The 25,677-nt window shown below is 39.0% G+C and overlaps 1 protein-coding gene across 2 annotated transcripts; it reads left to right on the top strand.

Moving 5' to 3' along the window:
- The first annotated feature begins 4,298 nt into the window (after positions 1–4,298).
- On the top strand, positions 4,299–25,463 carry LRRC8B (leucine rich repeat containing 8 VRAC subunit B). 2 transcript variants are annotated; one of them, XM_035333007.1, is made up of 5 exons: positions 4,299–4,443; positions 17,705–17,759; positions 18,434–18,529; positions 19,200–21,358; positions 22,352–25,463. In XM_035333007.1, exons 4-5 carry the CDS (start codon positions 19,223–19,225, stop codon positions 22,622–22,624), a joined length of 2,409 nt encoding a protein of 802 aa, XP_035188898.1. In that variant the 5' UTR covers positions 4,299–4,443; positions 17,705–17,759; positions 18,434–18,529; positions 19,200–19,222; the 3' UTR covers positions 22,625–25,463. The 2 variants fall into 2 exon arrangements, with proteins under 2 accessions (XP_035188898.1, XP_035188900.1); XM_035333009.1 differs by lacking the exon at positions 4,299–4,443 and adding an exon at positions 4,800–4,922.
- The last annotated feature ends 214 nt before the right edge of the window (positions 25,464–25,677 follow it).

The raw sequence follows: 25,677 nt of genomic DNA, 5'->3' as shown, positions 1-25,677 counted from the left end.
CATCTTCCTATGTTTTGATGTCCACCAAAAGCCTTCGTTCAGCAGAGTATGTGAATGAATTCTTTGTGCAGCAGAATGCTTAGTTACGATTTTAAGTCATGTTTGTACAAATGAGTTAGGAGCACATGTACTATTGCACTGGGACCAGTTCCTGTCCATGCAGAACATAAATGAAGCACATTTCTGATGTGAGCACAACTGAAGCACAAATGAACAAATGAAGCACAACTTCAGTCAGTTGTCTCCACAATCATCTCTCTCCCCTGCCTCTGACTCTCCCTCCTCCCTCAGTTGTGGACATTGTTGCTCTAATAGTAAGATTGGAACTCAAGCTATATCTGAATATGGTAATTTCCATCAAAAACTACCATAAAATGTCATACTCTGGTTATTACTAGCAGTTTGGAACAGATGGCCAGATAGGAAGTATAGCACCCAATTAAAATTCACTGTACCACTCTTTTTTTGGTTTCTATCAGAGTCATAAAAAGCGTGGCCAATATTTCTCTCTGAAAAAAGTTAACCTTTTCCTGTAGTGCTGTACTCCACAAAGAAATGCCTGTTTGTCTAACTAAAAGGTATTTTCACTTAGTTTTATCTGGCCTGAGTCTCCCTTTGTCACTTAAGAATAAAAACTCCTTAATTTGTCAATTAAAAACTGCATTGGCTGCACAAGAAAGCCTTTGCAGACAATGGATCCATATGTAGGTATTGTCTACAAAGCAGGGTTCATGCTAACAGCTCTGTATGTTACATGTTTCTGGTTTTTATGCTTTCTGCTCTCTAACGGGACAAAAAATGATGACATGCTGCTGTTGCTTTTTCTGTGCTCACTTCCTCACAGATGAAAAGGTATCAGCACAGATCAGGGAATGAAGAAGAACAAGCCTTCTTCTCAAATACCCTGTATTTTGCAGGATGTCCTGTGTATGGTGTCTTTCTTGGGATGCCCTAAGACCCTAATGCTTTTTCACTGAAGTACATCCAGCCAAGGATACATCTCCTATTCCAGTTCTCTTATGCTTAAATGTCTTTATATTATCAAAGTTTATCTGGTCTCTATTATATAAACTGCTGTGTTGCAGCTCAAGAGCCAACGCGTCTGGGTTTTAGCGTGAATATAAAATGTCAGGCCCTAGGACTCCTGATTTTATAGTAACATCTACAGCTTTGAGATACTTCTGTGTTGAACAGAAAATAAATTCATATTCCTGATCAGCTGATACTGGATTAAACTGATATCATATTTATTTGATAAATTAAGAAGACCCTTATTGGTGTCTTACTGTCCAAAGCTGTCTGGAAGGAGCAGGGATCCTGCCTAAGCTAGTGGCACAGGATTTGGGCAGATCCCTTCAGCACAGAGACAGCTGTCACTGCCCACAGATCCAGCAGAGGGAAGTGTTGTTCTAAAATACCCACCCCTGCAGTGAGTGCCTTATTTACAAACTGCAAGTCACAGTATTGCACCAGGAGATCAATCATCTGGAGCCTGTGTAGTATGTGATTTATAAATTCTCAGCAGGAGACAAAGAAGCTTTAGCAATGCCAGAAACAGTAAGCATAGTTACAACTGGGATGTGCCAAGGACTGAAAAGAAATTATCTTTAGATCTATTGAGCTTAAATGTTTTTTATTCCCTTTAGGAGAACAAATGTTTGTATGGCATTTTAGAGGTTGAAGGGTTATGATCTGTTGGTTCATGCTTCAGCTAACTTTGAAGCTGTAGCCTTTCATATGAAAAGATGGGATCTTGAAAAACAGATGGTCAGGAGTGTACTTGGTGATCACAAGGCAAGTCATCACAGAATGCTTTATTCAAAAGGACTGGCCCTGTTTCAGATAACTGCTTCCAGAGCAATTATCAATCACGCTGCTTTTGCTCCTGCAACTCCAAGTGCTACTGGAGGGTTAAAAGTCAAATATAAAATCACCTGAGAAAGAATGTTTATTTAGAAATATTTTAAAGTGAAATTTCAACTCCAAATATTACCCTCCTAAGTATACAGGATGCTGCCATGTACCTTTCCCTTTCTTACTGCATCAGATTTCCCAGAGTTGTGCATGTGGAGGGACTGAAGTACATGCTCAAGACACCCCTTAGTCACACTGAGCATAGCTTTTGAAACTGTTAATTCTTTTGAGATTCAAAGCTGATTTTGTAACATCTAAATATCAAGTTAAAAAAGATGAGGGGATGGCATGATGTGTGAAATGAAACTCAACTTTTCTTGGATTGTCAAGCTGTTGTTTTTCAGTATCTTATAAATGTCTGTGACGAACAACTAGAAAGGGTGTTAGGACTTGAAGAATGTTTTCTGGATAGTGCTGCTTGAAAAAGACTGGAAGAAATTAATCTTAATGTAATAGCACTAAGATAACTCTGAAGATGAACTTGATCTGCTGGATTTACAGTCAGGAGCTGCACAGCTAAAAAGAGCATTGGTTTTGAGTAGGCAGTTAACAGAATATTGCCTTTGCTCAGGTATCATCACTGGGAGATTTGTGGGGAGTGACTGGTGAGAGGAGTGCTCCCCTTGTGGATCCCCAGGAGCCACTAAGGAGCAGAGTAAATAAGAACCAAACCTTGAAAGTTTGGTTTCAGTCTGTTACTCAAGCAATTATGAACATTATAGCCATTAGGTTTTGTGTTCTGACTTAATATTTTTCCTTTAATTTTTAGCACAACAGTGTTCCTGGTTTTATAATTTAATTAAATGTAAAATGCCTTCCTAGCCTATTGCTGACAAAAAGAAAAGCATGGCAGATCATGGAGACAGACATTTAATTTTAAGTAAGTAGATATAAAGATTATAGAATAAGACATACTTTTATTTAGTTTGCTCACAGAAAGGGTAAACAGTTCCAAGAAGGGAAAACGGATGAAATCATTAATAAGGAAAATGCTAGCAGAGCACATTTTGATGGTGGAAGTCAAGATACATGAAGGCTATGAAGGTGGCAGGTCAGGAGACAACAGGGAACTGGTCTCTTAGGAAGATTGCTGGCCTAGCTAATGTTTACCAAACTTTAAGAATGATTCTTAGAGAAGAAATTGCAGAAAATGCTGCACTATTGTCACCTCTGAGGTTAAATTACTATTAATCAAAGTGTATCACCGTAAGCCTGAAACAAATGCAAAATAAATACATCCATTATGCTACCAATATGGCTGCAAATTGGAAAAATAAACGTGTGCTTTTTTTACAATGTACATATTTGCATTAGCATTTCTGTACGTTTGGGTTAAAACACCAGTTTCACTTTTATTTGTAAGTAGTTTCAGTTTTGGCTCAATGGCAGCGTTTGTGTTCCAAAACTTGTTTGCACAAAAGTATGTTGTATTTTAATAGCTCTTTTAAGTTGAAACTAATAATAATAGATAAATGTGCGCTCCACACGATTTGTAAATTATTTTCACAAAATCTAGAGTCTGTGCTGTTTAAACGAAGGGGGATTTGTAGAGCTGTGAGGAAAAGGATTTTGTTGTTTTATGGAGAAAAAGCAGTATGTTGAAACCAGATCCTGTTTCCTAGCTGATTACTAGATTAACAAACATTATTATAGCAGAATGAATGTAAGGAGTATAATTATGTTGGAAATATATCTCTGAATAGATTTTTTGCAGTGGGGTGGCTAAGAATTAAAATATTGCAGGAAAATTTCCTGAGCAGACCGAGATGGTCGTGCGTGTGACTAAGAGGAAGCAGAAACACCCCATTTGCTGAGATATTGGGAGAAATCTAGGTAGAAATCAGCCTTTTCTTTCAGGCTTTCACGCATTTACCCCTGCAGAAGCAGCTTTTCAGACACGGCTGAGGGCAGGAATTGCACTGTCAGCTGGAGAAAGAGGAAGTGAAGTAGGAAAGTCAAATAACTTACGGTGTGTGGGTTGGTTTTTAAGCGTTGTGCATACTTGTTTTGTAAAACGTTATCTCTTTTTGACTGGACTTGAGTGGCCACGGGAGGGTCTGGCCCCGCAGCAGCGCGGCTTTGGGCTGTCCCTCTCAGGTGGAGGACAGGCACCGCGCGCACCCGACCCGGTGACGGGACCGCTGTCGGCGTGCGGAGCGCTGCCGGACGAGCCTGGGTGTGTCCACAGGGCCCCGCGCGGTCTCCGGAGCCGGGCGGGACGAGCCCTTCACCTCGGCCGAGCCTCCCGCCCGGTGCCCGCCCGGCTCCCCTCAGGCCGGGCCGCAGGTGCGCGGCGCCGCCTTTGTCCGCCCAGGCCGCCGCCGCCCCGGGGCCTGTCAGCGGGCCCGCCGGCCGCAAGCCCCATTGGGCGGCGCGGCCGGTGACGCGCGGCGGGGCGGGCCTGGAGCCGAGGAGCGCCGGTTGCAGCCGGTGCCTCGCGCTGCGCTGCGGGCTGACGGGCGGGCAGGCGACGGGCACGGCTCGGTGAGGGGCTCGGTGTGGCGAGGCGAGGCTCGGCGCCGCGGCCAGGTAAGCGCGGGGCAGCCTCCGCCGGCAGGTGCCGCACCGCCACGGCCTACGGGGAGCGGCCCCGCGCCCCCCTGCCCCAGGGGAGCGGAGGTGGGGCTGGGGCCGGCGGCCACCGCCGTGCGGGTGGGGCCGGGAGGAGGCGTCGCGCCCGGGGCCGTTACTGCTGCGCGCCCGCGTCCGCCGGGCCAGGTGTGGCGGCGGCACCTGCCGCTGCCCCGGGCTCCGCTGGGCCCCAGCCGCGGCCTCCTCGCTGCCGCCCGGCCCGGCTGCTCCGCCCGGAGACCGGGGGCACCCTCCTGGCTCCCGGTAGCGGCGTGTCCAGGGGGCGATCAGCCCGTGCTCCGGGGGTGGGGGGTGAAAAGCACCGAAACGGGCTTCCGCGGAGCTCGGTTCTACGTGGAGGTTGTCATTAACCGTACTGCTCGGCTCGCTGTACTCGAGTTAGCACCTGGTGCGGTCCTTTGAAACAGCAGCCCTGGGTAACGCTGCAGCAAGCCGGGAGCTCCGTGCTCACTTGCGTTTTCGAGCATTTCAGTGGTGTGTTCTGCTGACTCCTGGCTTCCCTTGCGTGCTAGCTGAAGCGATAAGATAAGGCATCGCCCCTTTCCCCGTGTCTCAGAAATCTCCTCTCTCTACCTGCTTTGCAGGGAGGGTGACTGGTCAGAGGATTGCTTATCTGTTTTGGCTGCATTCATAAAGCTTTTTGGGGGGAGGGAGGGAGGGAGCTCACAAGGCTTAAGTAGCGTCATCTTACAGGATATCACTCATATAATTTATTATGTATTGTCTTTGTATATTGCATGCATTTTCTTTGCTCTGTGCAGCCCAGCAGGCCCTAGGGGGAACGGAAGAGTTCTCCCAAGAAGCACTTTTCTTCAGCAGCTGTGGTGCTGACCAGAGCGGGGGACATGGTCGGAGAGAGAGCAGGAGGGAGAAGGGCTGCAGCGTAGAACCAGGAGTTAGGATAGGCTACAAGTTCTCTTAAGGGTTTTTCCTAGTGTTTTTAAAACATCCTGTTGTAGCTAGGTAACACTGCTTATCACAGAGTTTCATGCTAGCACATATTTTACATATTAACCGTTTCAATTTCAGTAGGTTTCATGTAATTCATAGAAATTTGCATGTTTATTCTCTTACGCTCTTGAGAGAAAAAAGTTGCTGGTCTGACCGCTTTTTTTTGTTTGTTTGTTTTTGTAAGGAAGATAGCATTATCACGGGGATGAAAATAAAATTAATTTCCTTTTGTTTCTCACAAGATACCTGTACAAGTGCTCTTTGCAGTTGGTGACAGCATGTTGAGTAAATTTTAGACAGAGCAGTAATACTAAAGAGGCATCCATGGGTAATTCAGCATTATAAAATGAGCCTCATAGAGCCGTATCTCACTGCCAAAGAAGTGTTCTTATAATGGATTTCTTGAATGAGAGAAGGGAGGAAGAAAGTCTTGGGTTCCTTTAGTTGCTTCCGCAGTTGCCCTGCCTGCCACGCTAGAGGTAGCAAAGGAGGCTGTAGCTCTAGTAATACTACTACAGGCTGCTAAAGCCATAAAGCTCTACTCTGCTGGGATAAGAAATTGATATTTCATGTGACTAAGGGGATACAGCATGGTTTGTAGTGGTCTCAGCTGCCTGTTTCACACTGCTGCCTTTATTTCCTGCGCTAACCTGTGGGCTGAATTTATCCTTCCTGTAGGCATCCTCATAGCAGCTGTTCAGCTGTTGTCTTGCAAATAGCATTATTCTGCCAGTTGCTCTTGCAGTTATTCTTTTTTTCTTTTTAAGATGTTAGAAGCTTGTGCTATGATTATGGAGATAATTGGTTCAGATTACTAGAGTAGCTACATAAAAGGAGAGGGAATGTAAAGTGGAATTAATATTTGAATCTTTAAAAATGCTGGAATGTTAATGTTTGAGTGGGATAGGCTATGTTATTTTAGGAACAGAGTAATCTATTCTTAATTTTCTAATTAACTAATGAAATGTTTGCTTGATTCTTCTTAACTGTTGTCAAGCTATGGCATGTCCTATCTGACAAGGGTTTGTATTCTGTATGGAGTGAGTTCAGAGCCACACACTATGCCCTCATAACTCAGCTTTGTTGTAGCTGGTAAATGTAGCTGAGAGGCTGTGGCCTGCATTTTATTCACCCTCCCCCCCCCCCCATTACCATGTGGATGTTCAGTCTCGTTAACGTCAGGTTATGAATCGTGGCCTTAAGTTATCGATCACTAAATTGCGTATTTTTGTGCACTGTATTGTGTCTATGTCCCAGTTAGACTTGCAGCAGGCTTGGTATGCAGACTTCATTTCATTGTAGTTAGGCTTGGGTTTGTTGCTTCTTTTCACTGAGATGCTGGTGTGCTATGTGCTGGTTCTGGATTCAGGTTCTAACTTGTTGAAACCAAATTGTGTTCTATATTGAACTAAAGCTTTAGAATACATTTGAAAAGCTTCCCCAGTTAATTGGTATGAGAAGACTGATTTCTATTGGTGTAGTACTTTGAAAGAAAGGTAGACAGTACAGCTATCAAGAAAGCCATTGCAAATGCAGTTTGGTGTATAACACAGGCATGCCCTCCTCCAGTGTATACCAGAGAGGATTCTAGGGTCTTTCAACAATCGGAAAGGAATTGTGGAGGGAACACCTAATGGAGTGTCTTCCATTTAATTCCTACTGATGCCATTCTGTTTCAAAGTAGCACACGCCCCGAATTAGATGGTGTGAGTGCACTTCCATGAGAAGTGATCAACTTCACATTGTATTTGTAGTATTGTAAGCTGGAATGCAGTTTCTCATAAATAAATTGTGAACTTTCAGTGTAGGAAACCGGCATTTTTGATCTCTTCAATAAGGAATCCAGTGATAACAACAACAACAAAATGTTAGCAAAGCAATCTATTTTTGTTGCTGCTAATTGTTAGTAGGTTTGTTGCTGCTAATTGTTAGTAGACTTGTTTTGGGTTGTGTTGCAAACATTGCTTGCTTGCTTGGGATATACTTGCTTGAGTTGTGGCTTTTGTTTAATATGGAAGCAAAACTTCAGTTTTATGCAATAACATCTACAAAGCTATGGTCGTGTAGTTCATTTAGCAATAATTAGTAACATCGATTTTAATGCTCTCACTAAAAACCTAGGAAATATAACCCATGATTTCCCAGACCTTCCTGCTATAGTTTTCTGGGGAAAATGTTAGTATTCTGTGAGTAGCTGAGGTTTTCAGATACTTATCCAGGTATTTTATGGTAGGTAAAGTTCTCCTGCATGCAAACGCAGATGCCTACTGAGCTGGAATTTGAGAACTGCAAATTTAGATTCTTTTGTTAATGTATTTAACCTTTAAATTCTTTCCTGTGAATGAAGGCAAAATCTTGATATGCAGTTGTCATGTAATCCAAAATACTTGAAGAAGGGAGGCACTTGAAAAACTTCAACTGAAACTGACTGTTTCTGGGCTGTTTAAATCATTAACAGGGATGATTATCTATCACTTTCCACCCACAAAAAATGGAAGTGTGAATGTGATTATTACTTAGCCAGTGCCCTTGCAAGTAAAAGCACGTGTTTTCTAAGTAAATGTCTTTTATTAAACATTAACACTGTTTAAATACTAATTTTACAATGGCACTGGCTCAAAGTCAGGAAAGCACCAAAACATTGCTTAGTTGACTCTGGGCACATCCTGTCTTAGTTCAAGTGCTTTTCCAAACGGGAGTTCAGTAACGTCGGCTTTGCTTGGAGCTATTATTCAGTTGCATATAAACTGGGGGCTGGAGGTTTTTTTTTGTTTGTTTGTTTGTTTTTTTACTTCAAAGCTCTTAATTGACTCTAGCAGTGGTAAAACCTTGACTTTTGTTTTTGAAGTTACTAGATTTGGCTTCATACTGAAAAGTGGCTTTTGTTCTTGTAGTAATGCTGTCTGGAAGGAAAAAAAAAAAAAAAAAAAACTTGCCAGTTGTTAGGTCTGCTCAGACAGCCTGCTCGTAAAGGGGATTTGGTGCGGTGGAAGACTGTTGTGTAGCACGCTTGGACTTGACAGAAATATAAAGAGTAAGTGTACATGCTAAGCTAACTGTCTGTCAAGGTATCAAAGCAGGATTACTGTAGGTTTATTGTAGCACTCAGTTCTGATCACTTGTACCTTGTTCTGAAACAGTACTGTTCTAGGAAATGCTTCTGGTAGTTAACTAACAGTGCTTTTAGCTCTCCCGATTGCATGCAGACGTGTTCTCAGAAAATGTAGTATTGCATAGTACATGCAATGTGGCAACTTGTCCTTCAGTCCTTCTATTTAAAGAAAAATGGGTGCTTGGTTGAATTGATAAATACAGAGCAATAGAGATGGACAGATGCTTAGGAGATTGAGGTGACTGTGCAGACAGCATGCACCCTGCTGGACAGTTAGTAAAACCTATTCTGCTTCCATTTCAGGGGAGTTTTGTATTAGACTACAGAGATTCACAAGTGTTTTTTTATTATTTTTATTTTTGACTTTGAGGTGTGGAGGCTCTTTAAAATGACAGCAAGATGAGTTCTGGGAGAATTCGCGTACACAGAGTAGCTGAGTTTGAATCAGATGTACGTTGGATATTTATCTGTTCTTGTTATTTTATTTTTTTTTAGGCATTTAGATGGAACATCTAGAATCGAGTGTTTCAACTTGTCATCTGGCTTTTGGCAGTAACTGTCTTTCCAATTAAACAAGAAGAGATACTAGCTGTGCTGAAAATGTGAATCAACTTTCCAATGTCAAGTAACAGAGTGAGATCGGATGCATTTCTATATGACTGCCCTGATAATTATATTTTCCTAGATGTAATTAAATTCTGGTCTGTGAAAGTAATAAACTTCCCTTCTGGAAAGTTCTTTGAAACTTATGCAGTATCAGGAAAACTTAAAACCAAAACAGCATTTTTTTCATTTGTTCTTAAGTCTTGTATTTATGTTTAAGCATGGTAATAATTGTCTTGCACAGGCAGAGTATATTTATTTTTCATTTGTAAACTTGATGATTCTTTTTTTTAACATCTGTTATCCTGATAGGACATGTTTGGCCTTGGCTGTCTATAACTATTGAAAAATCATCAGTTTCCCTAACTAAAAACTTTCCCAACACGAAATAATTACTTAAATACATTGAATTTCAGTACTCTGCTCTCAGCAAAACAGGCAAGATTTCCCATCATATGTAGCATGTTGGCCAATTCGCCCTTGATCTCAGTTCAGTGCTGCTGAATTCCTCCTAGGCCCTTTATCCAGAAGTAAAAAAAAGAAAAACAGAACTTCACCATGCTTAGCGAATGTGTCAGTACCCACAGTACTGATTTACAGCAGCATGTACGCTGCCGTGCTGCCTAGCTATAGCACCGTGATACCCTTGCGGATTGCAAAACTGGCCCCACACTTACCTGACTTCTTAGGTCGGATTTGTAGTCCACTCTGCTGTGCTGTGACAGCAGCACTGCTGGTGCTAGCTGGAAATACTAAATAAGAGCTAGTTCAGGTGTATATACATACTCTAAGGTTCCTCTTTCTCAGAATATTTCCTTATTTCATATTTGATTTCTGTAGCCTCACTGGAAACATGTTGGATACTACTAGGGTCTCTAGCCATTTAAAGTTTTTCCAAGAATCAGTTTATTGGAAAGTACACTGAAAATGGAAGAGCACGTCTGCACAGTTCCCTGCCTTTTCCCAGGAGAGGATAGTCTTTTGTTAAGTATTCTTAACTTTTTTATGCAGCTGGCCTCTCTTGTACTGCTCTTGAAGACTGAAGATAATAAACTATATTACAATTAAAGAATCTGCTGGTAGAGGAACCTTGTAGTATTTAAGTAATGACTGTTCTCTACTGTTATCTTGGTATGCTTTGCTTTCTGATGTCCTGAGCATAGCAGCTCAGTGAATGGACATCGTGAGTATCTGTCTGATTTCTGGAAACTAAGAGGATAAGAATTAATTTTCTATTGTAGCACTTATCTTGGTATGCAGAATTAAGTAGATACTATTGAGACTTCCTTTAGAGTGCTGGAGGGATCCTGCTGATACCATTGTTTTATGGTTATGTATTCACATTTCTCAGCATGAGGAAGACTCAGGAATGTGGATACAAGAATAAAAAGACATTAAAAGTGAGCTTGAAGATCTAGTTCCATGCAGATGGGAGATGTCTGACCGTACTAGCCATGTTAGTATTGGGATGAAAGACTTGGTGTACTGTTCTGTAAGATGGTTTCTGAGAAAGTTATAAAGGTACAGCATGCCACACATATCAGTCCCAGTCTAGACATGTTGAGATTTCTTCCCTAAGCAAGATTACACCAAAAGCATAGGTGAAGAGCCAAGGAGACTTTTTGTACTTAGTGATTCAAACTTGCTCAAAGATTTATTTGGAACTCAGAAGCAAGGACTGCTTGTAGTGTTGGCAAAGGATTTCTGTCTTCAGCATTGCAGTACTGATTTCAAAGCTGGGTCTTAAGGGGACAGCAAAGGAGTCCCGTTCTCACCTCTTTTTAGTGTTCTCACCTCTTTTTAGGTATCTCTTGAGAGTGTAATCTGTGCTGTTTCCCTGATACCTTCCATGGCACGCTTGGGCTGGAATGTCTGACTGCTTGATGTGCCTGTAGTCATCCCTGGAGAGAGTGGTCTCCTCCCACGCTGGTTGGAATAAGCATTAGCTGAGCACAGACAGGCTGTGTACATCTGACCTGAGAAGGCAGATGTGTTTCCCAGGCTGTTCTGTTCTCTCCTTCACCCTATGTCATTTCTCACTCATCTCTTCTATACCAGAAAGACAGCTTTCTCTAATCTACTTGCTTAAGAACCACCAGTCCTCTGAGCGTTCTTAGTCTTGCAGTCCTAATCCTGTTTTTTGGCATTTTTCTCCTAAATGAGACGATAATGATCTTCCATAATGCAAAGGTTAGTACAGGATGTTACCCATCTATGGTAGAAGTGTTTCTTTGGTATTAATGTAGGACAGCCTTTGCTGCTCCTAGGGCTGCATCCTTGGTGGTGTGTATTTTTCCTACCAAAGCTTAGTCCAGGCAGGATTTTTCCCCTCTTCTGGTTACTTTCAATGCATGGCTCAAGTCACAAGAAAAAACTGTAGTTCTTTGCCTGTTTTAATTCAATCTCTTATGTTTGGCTTGTTTAGAAAAACATTTACTTTATCAAAGAAATGCACCTAGCTGGGTTGGCAAGCTCCATTTAATTTTTACTTCTACATCTACAATGTTGACTGCCATAGTTTAGATTTTTTTTTTTTAAAGTGGACTTTTTAAAGTGTATGTGAAATTCGTGATTGTATGTTTGGGTGATAGCATGAGATGTTCTAGGGTGATGTTGATAATTAGAGTACATTGCTGAGGTCAATGTAATCTGGTACGTCAGTGCTGTCAATCCTATTTCACAAATCCATTAACAATTCAGAAAAAAGGTAGCTTGTCTACAAAGAGATCCTTTATGCGTTCTTTGAACATGCTTGGCTTCAAATTTATGTTTAAATGAGTCTCATGCACAGTTTGGGTGCTGATCCTGCTTATGTATTCATGTCCCCTTTTTGAGACTAATGTGAACTGACTTTTCTGTTGTATCAACTTGTGTACGTCATTATGGGCTAATGCCAAGCTTAAAAGAATAGACTTCTTTGCGTTCTTAAACGTGTGTATGTCTTCAGAAATAGCAGATCTCTTGCTAGCAGGAATCCATGCCCTTCTCTTATTTTTTTTTTTTTAATTCAATACTGAAATTTTAGTTTACTTGAAAACATTATGGGGCTGAAAAGGAGGCTGATGGAAGACAGTGCTTCACTGTGAATACTAACCTCTTTGTGTTGAAAATGAATGAATGTGACTAGACTGTGTGGTGCTGCACAACAGATATTTGGGACTTGTTATTTGTTGGGTGGTCCCAGGCTCCCCAATTTTCTATTCTAGTCAGGAGTGCTACACTTTGTTATGCTCACTTTAATAATAATAATAATTTAAAGCCTTGTGGAACACTGCAGTTACTTGTCACGCGTTAGTAGGTTTTGCTGTTTCTTCAGAAATTGCCAAGCAGACTGTTGATGGTAGAGTTTTAAGGGGCTGATATTTTTAAGTTTGGAATACCAATGTGAAGCCTTTGGTGCTCTATCATTTCCTTTTACAGGGGAATATGTGAAATGTACAAGTGTTTAAAGAAATGAAAACTAATGGAGTGCAAAAAAAATCCACTCTGTTTTCTGTGGAAAAAGTGCTAGTTTCCTTTGAGAATACAAATTAAATAAGTTGGTTGAATCCCTAATTAAATATTAGGGTGAAACAAAACCTGTCTCTAAATAAATTTACCATTTGGCTTCTCTGTATAACCAATACAAAGCTCTGCCTTTTCCATATTGATTGTAATCCATATTTTAGATGCTAATACATCTTTTATTAATTTTAAGCTAATGTATTTATATTTTTAGTTAATTAAAAGGATGAGAGCACAAGCTGAAAATAAATCCATAGTCCAGGGAAGCTACTGCATACAGCTTGGCTGAAGATTTACATTGCCTCCTTAAGGAAGGAGGAGGCCACAACACTAACGTCGGTCTGCTTAGTGAAAACCCTTCCTCTGTTATACTGCCATCACCATCTGATATAACCTGAATTTATATATTTTTTAAATATACATGTCTGAGTTTGAAAGTATTGCTGGGCCACTGAAGCTGTACTAACTATTGCTCACAAGAAAAGTACATCAGAATTGATTCAGAGTCCAGATTTTGAGTGGGTTGGTAGGGATCTCAGAAAGCATCCAGCATAGTGGTAAAGCATCCCTGTGAGGATCACTGCCCAGAATACAGAAGGCTTACTTTCAGGGAGATCAGTCATAATGCAACAACTTGCAAGACAGACAAAGCACGTCTACTTCTCAATTTCCTTGCATTTTCTTTACCATCAGGTTGCTGTTCAACTTGTACGTGCCCATCCAGAAGTCTAGCTTTTTGCCTACTTGTGACTTCTGTTCTGCAGGAATTTTTCTGTAAGCTGTCTCTCATCTACTGTCTGTCTAGCCTTAAACTTGGACTTAAACTGCTCGGTGGTTTGTTTTCATTTTTAGCTTGCGTGCATAGATGTTTCTCACCAGTCCAAGCGTTTCTAGGAGCATAGGTTGTGACCTTCTATTTTGGGTAGAAGGCAACATCTTCAGGAGAGGGCTGGAGAAGTGCTTTTCTAAAGCTGAAGTGTGTATTTAGAATTGTTCTCCAAGATAACTTAGTATGAGATTAGAAGTACTGTTTTTTTCCTAAATGTATGTATCTTGTAGACTTGTAATATAACTTCATTACAAAGTTTAACCCTCAAAATATTTAACTTGGTTTCTTCTCATCCAGCGTTGAGAATTAGGCCCAAGTAACTCCTTGCACTTGGGCAGACGTCACTGATGCAATCCATTGCCATGTGCCTACGGGCAGGTAACGAGAACTAGCTGTGCGACCAGACTGCTGGGAGATGATCCATCTCCTAGTGACTGTCTGACCAGGGACATGTTTTAATACCACAGACTAATTCTTTATTGGACTTTCTTAAATACAGAACAGATTCAATCCTTGCATATTGGTGGCATTTAAGGAGAAGTTAACTATATACGATTTGAGGAAGACAGTGGTCGTCTTAGGAGTGCTGCAGCATAGCTTGGAAATGCATAATGTGTTGTAGGTAATCCTGCTCAGTCAGATTTCAAGAATAAGCCTTTTGCTTGTAAAGCAAGTCAATTTGGAATAAAACTTCTAGTTTAGATTAGACAGTAAGATGAAGTATTTCTCCTGAATTAAGCGTAGTAGTAGAGAAAGGAAGTAACAAAAATCAACACTGATACTGTGTTTAGGTGAAGCTGCCTTCAAGACACCTTTTTTCAACTACGCAAAGGCCTTCTGTGTTGATCCTAGGAATGTGCAAGCTATCAAGCAGTTGGGGAAACTACTTACTATATCCTTGCCAAGTTGCACACTAATCTAGTTTCTCAGCTTGCAGAAATTTTGGTAGTGGCAGTGGTAGATAGTTTAATTTTGCAAGGCTTTTTTTTTCTTTTATCACCTTGTGTGCTTGCAGTTAACTTTGAAGCAGTAGCAAGGAAGGATGGTGACCCATGTAAAGTGAAAATGTAAGCATAGCCTAATTTACTAAATTTTATACTAAAAACATGTTTATGATTTTCCAGAAATGAATGGGCCCAATAGCTTGATATAAGTAGCCTTCTCTAGAGAGAAAGGACTGCCTTAAACAGTGTAAGACTTTGCAGTTACTGGTCCACATCTTACGTTCAGCAGTGCTGTCCTGAGCACAGCAGTGCTTAAGCTAATCCATACACAGAGAGTTGAGATTGCCTAGTTGTGGTTAAGATCCTGTGGAAAGGTCTTCAGGTATTTAATCATTTGAAAGTTTGGAAAACTTTTAACACTATTGTTACTGTAGTCTTGAACATCCTGTGCTTGAGGAACGTTTATTGTAGAGTTTGGGAATGTGTTCAGGCTTATTTTGAATACAGAAGGATAATCACTTAAGTTTAATCATCACTTGTGACCTTGTTCAGAAAGAACTAGAAAGAAGCTTTCTCTAATCTTGTTTGCCTGTTGTTTGGCATTCAGTGGAATGCAGATGCAAAAATACAGTGCTCATCTAAAAGATCCTAAAACTAAATCTCCGTGCATGCAAGTGGTCAAAGTACAGGTTTTGGAAGACCATATATCAAATGGATTGGATTGAGTGTTCTATCACTTGGATTGAGTATTCTATCACTTCTCAGCAGAAAGCTGAAACAAAAAGCGGTAGGGGTGTGAAGGCATCTGCTGAGGCTGTGTAGCAGTCGTGTTCTTTGTGAATTCAGACCTGTCCTAGGACTCTTGCAGTACCTGGGCTTTTTGTTGTTTAGGGACGCTTAAAAAAGGAAATGGTGGCATGCCTATAGAATGGGAAGCTTTAACCAGAAAAGATGTGTTGGGGGTGAATTGGTAAGGTTTGTTCCTTTTTCCTTTGGTAATATTCATGAGGATTTACTTATTTATCTATTCTAGTGTCACTGGGATACCTGTCAAAGTACACTTTAGTTGTATAAAATATATTTTGATTAACTGTCAGAAACATCTGTTCAATACTTAAGGCTATTTTTTGAATTGTGTAAAATGAAACCTCCTGCCAGGTATTGGCTTTTGTAGCCCATCATCATCTGGGGAGAAGTGTCATGTATCAGAGCCCCCCCTAACCAAGTGTGCCTACAATTATATAAGCAGTGACCAAGTGGCAGAGTAATGTAACATTAAGCAACCTTTTGGGGGAGGATAGAGTTTCTGGTGGTAATAGGTAATATTTTTCAGAATGGTAGCTTTACTCATATACTGGATTTGTTTGTATTGAAGTTGTAAGCATGAAGTAATTAAAAATTGCCTAGATAGTAGTGAATGTTATTACTTTATTTTTCTGGCCTGAGGCATGGTTCTAGCCTGGGGTAACTCCTGAAGTCATCACTTAGCTTGGGGCTAAATTTCTTTCATCTTCTGAGAAAGAGTGCCAATTTAATTAGGCCACTTTGAAAAGCTTTTATGGCTCTGATATGGGTTGAAAGCAGCTGGAGATGAGAGTCATCAAGCCCTTTACACTTCAGCTTTTTTTCCATTTGATTAATCAGTCTTGGCATACGGATAAGATCTGAAAGAAAACTGTTTTGAGCAAAATTATCATTAATAATTGACATGTTTATATTATACTTGTATATACTGTGTATTTCTCCAATAGGGAAGTTTATTTTGCATACATGGTATTGTAATAAATACACATTTCATCAGGAGGTTTCAAAAGTGGTCATTAGGATAACCAGAGTTTTAAGTATCTAAGTGCTTAATACTGAGACGCTCATTTTCTGCTAGCAACTGTTCTCAAACCCCAGTAGGAACATTTTTTTTTTTTTTCCTAGGATATGCAATAGGGACTAACAATTTCCTAGTGTGAGGCAGAGAGGTGACAAAGAAAGCCTTTTTGTAGGAAGCAGACCTTACAGAATTACATGGGTCAGTATCACTTTGAGTCCTCTGACTACATAAGCACAAACCACTTTGAGCATTGCTTGAAGATGTTGTACTGGGTTATGCACATACTCAAATACAGACAGTATGTTTTTAGTAAAACTGATTTAAGTTCAGTTTTTCTTGTTTTCTTTATGTAATTTAAAAACAAACTTCAGTAACAAAACCAACCAGTGTTAATGGTTGTAGTATAACTTAATATTTTTTCATACTCTGAATTCTGTGCCTTGATTATTCCACAAGACAAGTCTGTTACCAGGAGAGTTTTCTCCCATGTATCAAAATACACATGCATTATTAAATTGTATTACTTGTAGCTTTCTCTAGGTGCTTAGTTATAAAAGCAATTTATTAAAATGTTAGTATGCGCCTGTGCCCTCAATAAGGCCCATGTGTTTGTCAGGAAAAAAGTACTTCCATCCTCCTGCAAATATGACTTTTCACATTGTTCCAAACTCTCAGCCAATTCTGCTATCACCTCGACTTTTCAACTTTTCTTTGTTAAATATATACTATTTATGTTTCTTTACACTTTTGTTTCATCTTGAACATATTAATCTCTTAGCATTCTTTACAACTTTAACGGGGTCCCAAATATTTATTTTTATAATAAAGTTCTGTTTTAATTCTAGGTTAGAAATGAAAAAGTATTTTTTTTTTGTTTTTTGACTATGTTCAAACCACGCACTTATGGCTTGAGTAGAGACAGTATCCAGATACTTTTAGTGGAACGAGAGCCTTAATTTGATGGGTTTAGAACCTCTCTGTGTTTTTACACCTGTGAATTTATGTCCAAGCCCCAATAATTATTCCAAAAGAACTGATTTTAAAGATACTTAGAGAGCTGTTTTTGCAAGTTGAGCTGCAGTGAATGAAGAAATTGCTATTCCTCAGCTGTGGTTATAACATCTCAGCTGCAGGAGTAGCAACTTCTTATGTAAATGCAGAATCGTTTGTGCATAAATGGCTTTTAGCACTTAAGTGACAATGACAAGGGCTGTTACTCCATCTCTGCTCCACAGAAAGCAATGCTTAGATAGTGACCCAGTAAATATTTCACAGGGGTGTTATCTTAAAGGATTCTAACTAGAACTTTAGCCTAATAAATGTTAGATCTTTAAAATACTGCTGTGGAAAGACTACTGAAGTGCTGTTGTATTACTCAGCTGTGGCGATCCAAATGTTTCATGATCTGATGATACCTTATTTCTCTCCAGGAACATATTACAACCATCCTGTCCTTCTTCAGCTGCTTTACCTTGAGCAGGCCTGGTAAGTTTCTGCATTTTGTTAAAAGTGGCCTTGTCAAATCAAGAAATACTAATTTAATTTTTGCCATTCCTTTCTCTTCAAATATGAATGTAGGATAAGAATATGGTTTTGACTTAGTCCTGCTATTTATATTTTTATAGCAGCTTGTCAGCTCTGTTGGAAATTAAAAGTGCAGTAAGAGTTCATCAGGAAAAACACAGAACAACAGCATTCCTTGTTATTTGTAGTGCTTAACAAAATTTTATACTAAGTTTTCCTCAAAGCTGGTAGTGTCTGCTTTTGACAGTGGACAATTTGTTTTACAAAATAAAATATGGCTCTCTGTTTTTGAGAAACCTACCTTTCTGCCAAACTTTGGTGTATCAAAATTGACTGAACTATTTCTCAAAGTCTATGTTGAGTATTTTATTTCCATAGAGCTGTTTAGCTGAAAAAACAACAACAACAACAAAAACTTTTCAGTGAAATAGTTAGCTGTAGGCTGTTTCCTCTCTTTTCTTGTGTTGATATGATGGTATAAAACTTTGACTTTACACTCTAGATGTTCATGTCCGAGTCTGCTCTGTTCCATTTTTTGTAGCTCTAGCAGTGCAGAGCTTAACAGATCCTGAATATTTGCTCTATATTTTAATAGCTTCACCCAGGTAAAGTATATTCAATGTTTTTCCATGCAGAATGAAGACAAATGTGAAGATGGCATGTCCAAGGAATTTTAAAAGGTGTAGACCTCCTGACTGAGAGGTGCTGTATATTTCATTCTCTTTAATAAAGTAAGTATTAATCAAATGTATGCTGCTAGGGGTTAAATTTGCCAATTACATATACGTGTGTGTATGTATATGCATGTATGAGAATGACAATAATGCACAATAACAATGTTAAAAAGCTACATTTTCAATTCTGTTGGTAGAAGGGGAATTATATGTAAGGATATATAATGCAGAACTGTTGTTTCAAGAAATTTTGTTCACTCTTTATTCTTTACGAATTGGGTGAAATGATTTAATTCAGTAGAAAATTCTAAATTACAAGAGCAATCCTGTTACCGTATTGCTCTGATTTTTGGTGTTCTTAATGAAAGAGAAATAACTTTAGTTACATAAATTTAGGATAGAGGTCAAGGACTGTTAATAATATCTCAGGCACTTCAACTCCTACCTGCTTGTTCTTTTTACTTGACTAGTACCCAAATGCTTCATCAAAGCATTTCTTCTAATTTCTGGTGCTAGTTTAATATAAAATAAAAAAATAAAATGAAATCATGGCTATGGTTAAGTACCAGGAATTCTTGGATCCTTTTGCTATACTTTGAATACTAGGCCAATATTTCATGTTAGACCTACAAATCATAAAAACAGTGATAAGCTTCAAGTGTGTAATAGTGCGATAAATTGTTTTTAACCATTCTCTAAGAATGTCTTTTCTTTTTTCCTCTACCAGCTGCTGTCTCACAGGTGAAAGTCATGATCACGCTAACAGAACTCAAATACTTAGCAGATGCCCAGTCATCCTACCACATACTAAAACCATGGTGGGATGTCTTCTGGTATTACCTCACCATGATAATGCTGCTAGTTGCTGTGCTTGCTGGGGCTCTCCAGCTTACTCAAACCAGAGTGTTGTGTTGTCTTCCTTGCAAGCTAGAATTTGACAATCATTGTGCCGTGCCTTGGGATTTAGTTAAAACCAACCTTAACATGTCTGCTAGCTCTACAGCACAGATAATCATCCCGCTTAAAATCCAGAATGATCTCCATCGGCAGCAGTATTCCTATATTGATGCAGTATGTTATGAGAGACAGCTTCATTGGTTTGCCAAATTTTTTCCATACCTAGTGCTTCTGCATACCTTTATTTTTGCAGCTTGCAGTAATTTCTGGCTTTACTATCCTAGTACAAGTTCCAGGCTTGAGCACTTCGTAGCAATTCTTCAGAAGTGTTTTGATTCTCCATGGACAACACGTGCCCTCTCAGAAACAGTTGCCGAGCAGTCTGTGAGGAAGTTGCCAATAGCCAAATCCAAAGCAGTGATTTCATCACCTGGGAGTTCAGTAGATATAGGGGCTAGCAGACAGTCCCTGCCATATACGCAGCCTGGCTTGGAAACAACTGGAAGAGAAAACTCCTCAAGCGTTCTTGACAAAAAAGAAGGGGAACAAGCTAAAGCTATATTTGAAAAAGTGAAGAAATTCAGAGTACATGTTGAAGAGAAGGATGTCATATATAAAGTGTATATGAAACAGATCATAGTCAAAGTCATTGTGTTTGTAATAATAATATTTTATGTTCCCTATTATTTATCCTTTATTACACTTGAAATAGATTGTGTAGTTAATGTTCAAGCCTTTACAGGCTACAAAAGGTACCAGTGTGTTTATTCACTAGCAGAAATTTTTAAAGTTCTGGCTTCATTTTACGTTGTTTTAGTGATCTTCTATGGCTTAACTTGTACGTACAGTTTGTGGTGGATGTTAAGAAGTTCACTTAAGCAATATTCTTTTGAGAAGCTGAGAGAGAAAAGTAACTACAGCGATATACCTGATGTAAAGAATGACTTTGCATTTATTCTCCACTTGGCAGATCAGTATGATCCTCTTTATTCCCAACGATTCTCAATATTCTTGTCTGATTTGAGTGAAAACAAACTGAAACAGATTAATCTGAACAATGAATGGTCAGTGGAAAAACTGAAAAATAAACTAGTAAGAAATTCCCAGGACAAGATTGAACTTAACCTTTTCATGTTAAATGGTCTTCCAGACAGTGTATTTGAACTGACAGAAATAGAAGTCCTAAGCTTGGAACTTATTCCCGAAGCCAAACTTCCTTCAGCTGTGACCCAGCTAGTCAATCTCAAAGAACTCAACGTTTATCATTCATCGCTAACTATGGATTATCCAGCAGTGAGCTTTTTAGAAGAAAATCTGAAAACATTGCGTCTGAAATCGAGTGAGATGGGAAGAATTCCCTTTTGGGTCTTTCATCTGAAAAACCTTAAAGAATTGTGCTTAACAGGATATTTCGTGCTAGATCATCACAACTCCATTTACAATGAAAGCTTTCAGGGACTAAAAAATCTGAAATCAATTCACTTAAAAACCAACCTTTCCCGTATACCTCAAGTGGTTACAGATCTTCTGCCTTCTTTGCAACACTTGTCTATCAACAACGAGGGAAATAAATTGATAGTGCTAAATAACTTAAAGAAGCTGGTAAACCTGAGAACCTTGGAATTAATCTGCTGTGATCTAGAGCGCATTCCCCATTCTATTTTTACACTAAACAATTTGCATGAGATTGACTTAAAAGAAAATAATCTCAGAACAGTGGAAGAAATAATTAGTTTTCAGCATCTTAAGAACCTTTCTTGCTTAAAACTCTGGCACAACAGCATTTCATATGTTCCAGTGCAGATTGGTGCATTATCAAATCTGGAACAACTGTATCTAAATTACAATAATATTAAAAATGTTCCGTTGCAGCTATTTCTTTGCAAAAAGTTGCAACATTTGGATCTTAGCTATAATAAGCTAACCTCTATACCCGAAGAGATCAGTTATCTGACCAATCTACAGTACTTGGCTTTGACAAAAAACCATGTAAGTAGAACTTTGAATTACTACTTAAAAAAAGAAAATCAAATATTGACTTAACCTCCCATTCTTTCTGGAGCAGTTCCTGATTCAAAATGTTTTTGTAGTGTTCATGATTGAAGTAAGCCAGGTAGAGCTGAAAGAAGGTGGTACTTGTTTAATTGTTAGAACTTTGGTGTCATGAAAGCTTGTTTAATACTATCTTGGTCCTAAAGTGCCTTCAGGGCTTTGATCCATAATCACAGATAGCATAGGCTGGGACGGGTGCTAAAATATGCCTTCCATTTCCCTGCGCCTGTGTATCCTATGTAGTATATTAATGGCAATAATCTATGTTAAATTTTTACCTGAAGTGGCCAAAGTGAAAGCTTCAGTGAATCAGCAGCTAAGTTTATGAGCAGTGCAGCCCTCTGATTGGGAGGAGGGAAATAGCTAGTAACCTCAGGAGCAGTGCTAAACCGGGAGACTTGTTATTGTAGAGTTTATGACCTAAGGACTTCTGTTCAGGTTTCAAATAGCTTTCACTAGTAAGGTTGTTTTTATATGTTAATAGTGTGGACTGGGATTAATTACCACTGCTGATTGTACAGATTTCACAGCACTGGAGCTGCTAATGTCTCTCCACAGATTCTGTGCTTTGTCTTCGTTAAATGGTTCTTAGGAGATGGCAGTCTGTTTATCTCCCCTGTCACCTACACATGCACGTTTGTACACAATCCTGCGTGTGCACACATGCATATGCTCTCCCCTGCCATGCTTCTGCCTTGACTTCTGCCAGTAGCTAAGCATTTCCTTAACGAAAAATTGCATATAAAATGTTGCAGCATTCTCAAGCACTTTCTCACCTAATGATAAAAGCATTAGTTATCCCTTCCATGTCCTTCCAATAAACTAAGAGCTTTCTTACCCTAAAATAAAATCAGGAAATGTGAAAACTTGCAGTTATGTGCAAGTTAACATATTTTGACGTAGGTTATTTTTGTTCTTTCCTTTTTCTAGATTGAATTGCTGCCTGATGGATTATTTCAGTGCAAAAAGCTGCAATTTCTTCTTCTGGGAAATAACAGTCTGATGAATTTGTCCCCTTGCGTGGGTCAGCTACTGAATCTTGTTCAATTAGAGCTTGTTGGAAACTATCTTGAATCACTTCCTGCTGAACTAGAAGAATGTCAGTTCCTAAAACGGAATAGTCTAATTGTAGAAGAAAGGTTGTTAAAAACACTTCCACCTCGTGTAAGAGAGCGTTTGCAGACATGCTCAGATAAGTGCTAAGCTTGAAATGAAACTCTACATCAGTGCACCCTGTAAGCCTTTTCACTCAATACTCTCTAAAGATCTGTATAGATGGAGAGAATAGCAGTTTACAGATCAGTCTTAAACTTACATGCATTGAGCAGAGTTGATTGTAGTGGAAAAAAAAATTGTTTGGACTTGAACAAAACATACAGCCTTTAACAGGTAATCATGTATTTGTAACGTCTGAAATATGAATTGCCGATTTGATTCTACTATTTGAAATAACTTAGTTAAATGTTTATGATAGTATTGGAATGGAAGAGTTGATTGCCTGGCTATAGTGAGTGTGTGTATATACTTTTTTTTCCTATGGGGGATTTATTTCTGTTGATAGTGATAATTTTAAACAGTTTCATCTCCTGCCATATGAGGCCTAAAAACTGTCTGGAATTAGTTTTTAAATGTGAACTCTTCACTAACTCAGAATATCTTAAATTGAGAATTTAAACTATTTGAGCAGTTCAATTGCATGGGATATACTGAAAATCATTTTTCAAGATACCTTAATTTTTGAAGATTTTTGACAAGTACTAAGCATTAATTTTATAATTGTGGAAGATGCCATTTATGTCTTGCTATTAAAACCAGTTGGGCAATAATATCTGAAGTCAGTTTCAGTATTTTTGTCTTAAATAGCAAGTACAAAACGTTGCCTAGAAATCGGGAGGAACCAGAAGAATCTGGAATATCTGTTGTGCACATGTACTAGTCAAATTTTACAGTACTGATTTTCATAGATAATGATGGCAAACAGAACACGATAAGGTTATAAAGCTGTCTTCTGTGTGTTGTGAGCATCCCAGGTGTCAGTGTAATGTATGTTGCTATTTAATGTTTTTTATAACCTCTCACTTACTGACTGCCTCAGTGCTTCTCCATGCCCAGTTATGGTATTTTGGTGGCTGAGGAGAGGAAGAAAGAGGTATGTGTTAGATAGGAACTGAAAAACAAAGTTAAAACAAACCAAATAATCACACAGTTCATAAGTACCTGGGAGTGAAAACCAGGAAAGCATTATAAACTTTGTCTCTTCGAGGGATGGAATAATTTCATAATTAATAGTGGTGAAATAAGTTCTTATGCCATCCTTAATATTTGCAAAACTGGATGGAAATAAAATGGTTCCTGACTTTATTAATTTTTCTGCTGTGCGCTGTTTTATTGTACTTGAAGACTTAACTCTGCAGACATTTATTATGCTCACTTAAGAAGTTCTGCCCCTGGAAAAAAAAAAAAAAAAAAAGAGCATGCTTTCCAAAATACACAGGTTTGAAAACTTGTAGTATATTAAAGTTTTCAAAAAAATCTTAATTATAGTAAAATAAATGAGGTAAATTGTGCTCTTAAAGACTTCATTGTCATCAAGTGTGCTAACTATACATTCCAGGTTGCAATAACAAATAATCACAGATAAGCCAGTTTTAGTATTAGACTGTTTCTAGTCATCTCTTGCTTCCATTTCAGTGCCACTTCTGTGGAGAGTAAAGTTTATTTTGAATGAAAATACCAAAAGTGAGTCTGATCAACGTGGAAGTAGATGTCTCTGCAGTAGCAGTGCAAGAGGTACCTCTTCATTCACTGTACTGGTGGTATTCCAAAGACCTCTGTAGTTAGAGCACTTTTCTTCTCAGGGAACCAAAATGTGTAATTATTACGTTTTTTGTAGTTCTAGCAATGGTTAGTATAAGCTGATTAGTTGTTTTTATGTGCAGATCAGTACAGTTGGAATAGTCTTTCATAGCAACCGTATGTAGTTCTCCCAAACTCTATTTCCGTCTAACTTTGAGTTGTGTAATAATTCCACAGGAATTGACATGGTTCAGAAACAGAGCCAGTCATGGTAGATGTGATCGATTAAACTGGAGTATGCTGATTTGCACCCCTGTGGCTGGAGCTTTGTTAATTGCAGATCTATGTTAGGACGTTATAAATTAACACTGGGGAATGTTTCATGCCATAATTTGACACCTGAGACGTGTGGCTTAGTAATTTTTTGAAAAAATAAGCAAGTATTTTCTTTAAAGCCTTTTTTTTGAAATTGGCAATCTGTATCAAAAATGTTGAATAAGCAAGTAACCATGTACGTGGTTTTGGCCAATAACTTCAGTTTTTTAGCAGTGAATCTGCCTTTTGCCACAATCAACACAACTGATAGGTGAGCAAATCTTAAGTATGCATTTTAGAATAGTTCTGTCAGAGTGAAATAACACAAAACTTTGAAAGGTACTTCATTTATGTAATGTGTAATCTCAAGTCCTTTAGGAAATGGTTTAAAAAAAAATGCATAAGTATACAAACGATGTTTTATAATTTAAGTAGTTTACATTTTTTCATTCAGACATCTTTTTCAGTGTGCACCACCTTAGGAGGGTTGTTTTTTTCACTGTATGTTTGAGTGTTTACAAGACACCCAGAGAAAAGCCAGAAGGGTTAAAGGCTAGAATTTCTAGCCTTCCTTTCAATCCACAGTGTGCCTTTTATTATCCATTTTCTACCATTAAGCCCAATCCCTATGTTTAGAAGTGAGGACGGAGACAAATACAACCCTGAATTTCTTGAATTTATTTCAGCTGTGACCTTAATATTCAGTATTTCTTCAAAGAGAGGAGGTTTTCAGGGAATCCATCTGAATACATTGTCATAAGCTTTATACAATAAGCGGTACTGGCATCTAGTCTTTGTATTAAACAATGGCTTCCAATCAAAAAAAGGCTTTTCAAGTTGTTTGTGTTGTGTTGTTGGAGAACTTTGTATTGTGCCCTTCCATATCGTGAATGCTTTTTAAAAAACAAATTAAATTTTTTTTGCATTACAATTCTATGAACTGTTCTTTATTTCCCAAATGAGATGTTGCATCTAATTCAAAGCTCAAGAGTTTGCTTCCATCTATCTGTATCTATGCGCCCAATAGGCATGTCTGCTTCAGGAAGGTGTGGGAAAAAATGGATGCTCTGCTCTTCCATTTCAGTGCAGTTCTCATGTTCTGGGCCAAGAGAGAAGTACTTGCGTTGATTAGAACTAAACTTGAG

Source organism: Oxyura jamaicensis, chromosome 8, assembly GCF_011077185.1.
Source record: "Oxyura jamaicensis isolate SHBP4307 breed ruddy duck chromosome 8, BPBGC_Ojam_1.0, whole genome shotgun sequence".
NCBI lineage: Eukaryota > Metazoa > Chordata > Aves > Anseriformes > Anatidae > Oxyura > Oxyura jamaicensis.
The sequence above is the reverse complement of the archived record's forward strand: the minus strand, read 5'-3'. Positions and strand labels throughout refer to the sequence as shown.

Excerpts from the sequence above, each read along its gene's own strand:
- LRRC8B (XM_035333007.1), top strand. The coding sequence starts at position 19,223 with ATGATCACGCTAACAGAACTCAAATACTTAGCAGATGCCCAGTCATCC. Across the intron at positions 21,359-22,351 it reads TGGCTTTGACAAAAAACCAT|ATTGAATTGCTGCCTGATGG; the intron begins GTAAGTAGAACT and ends TCCTTTTTCTAG.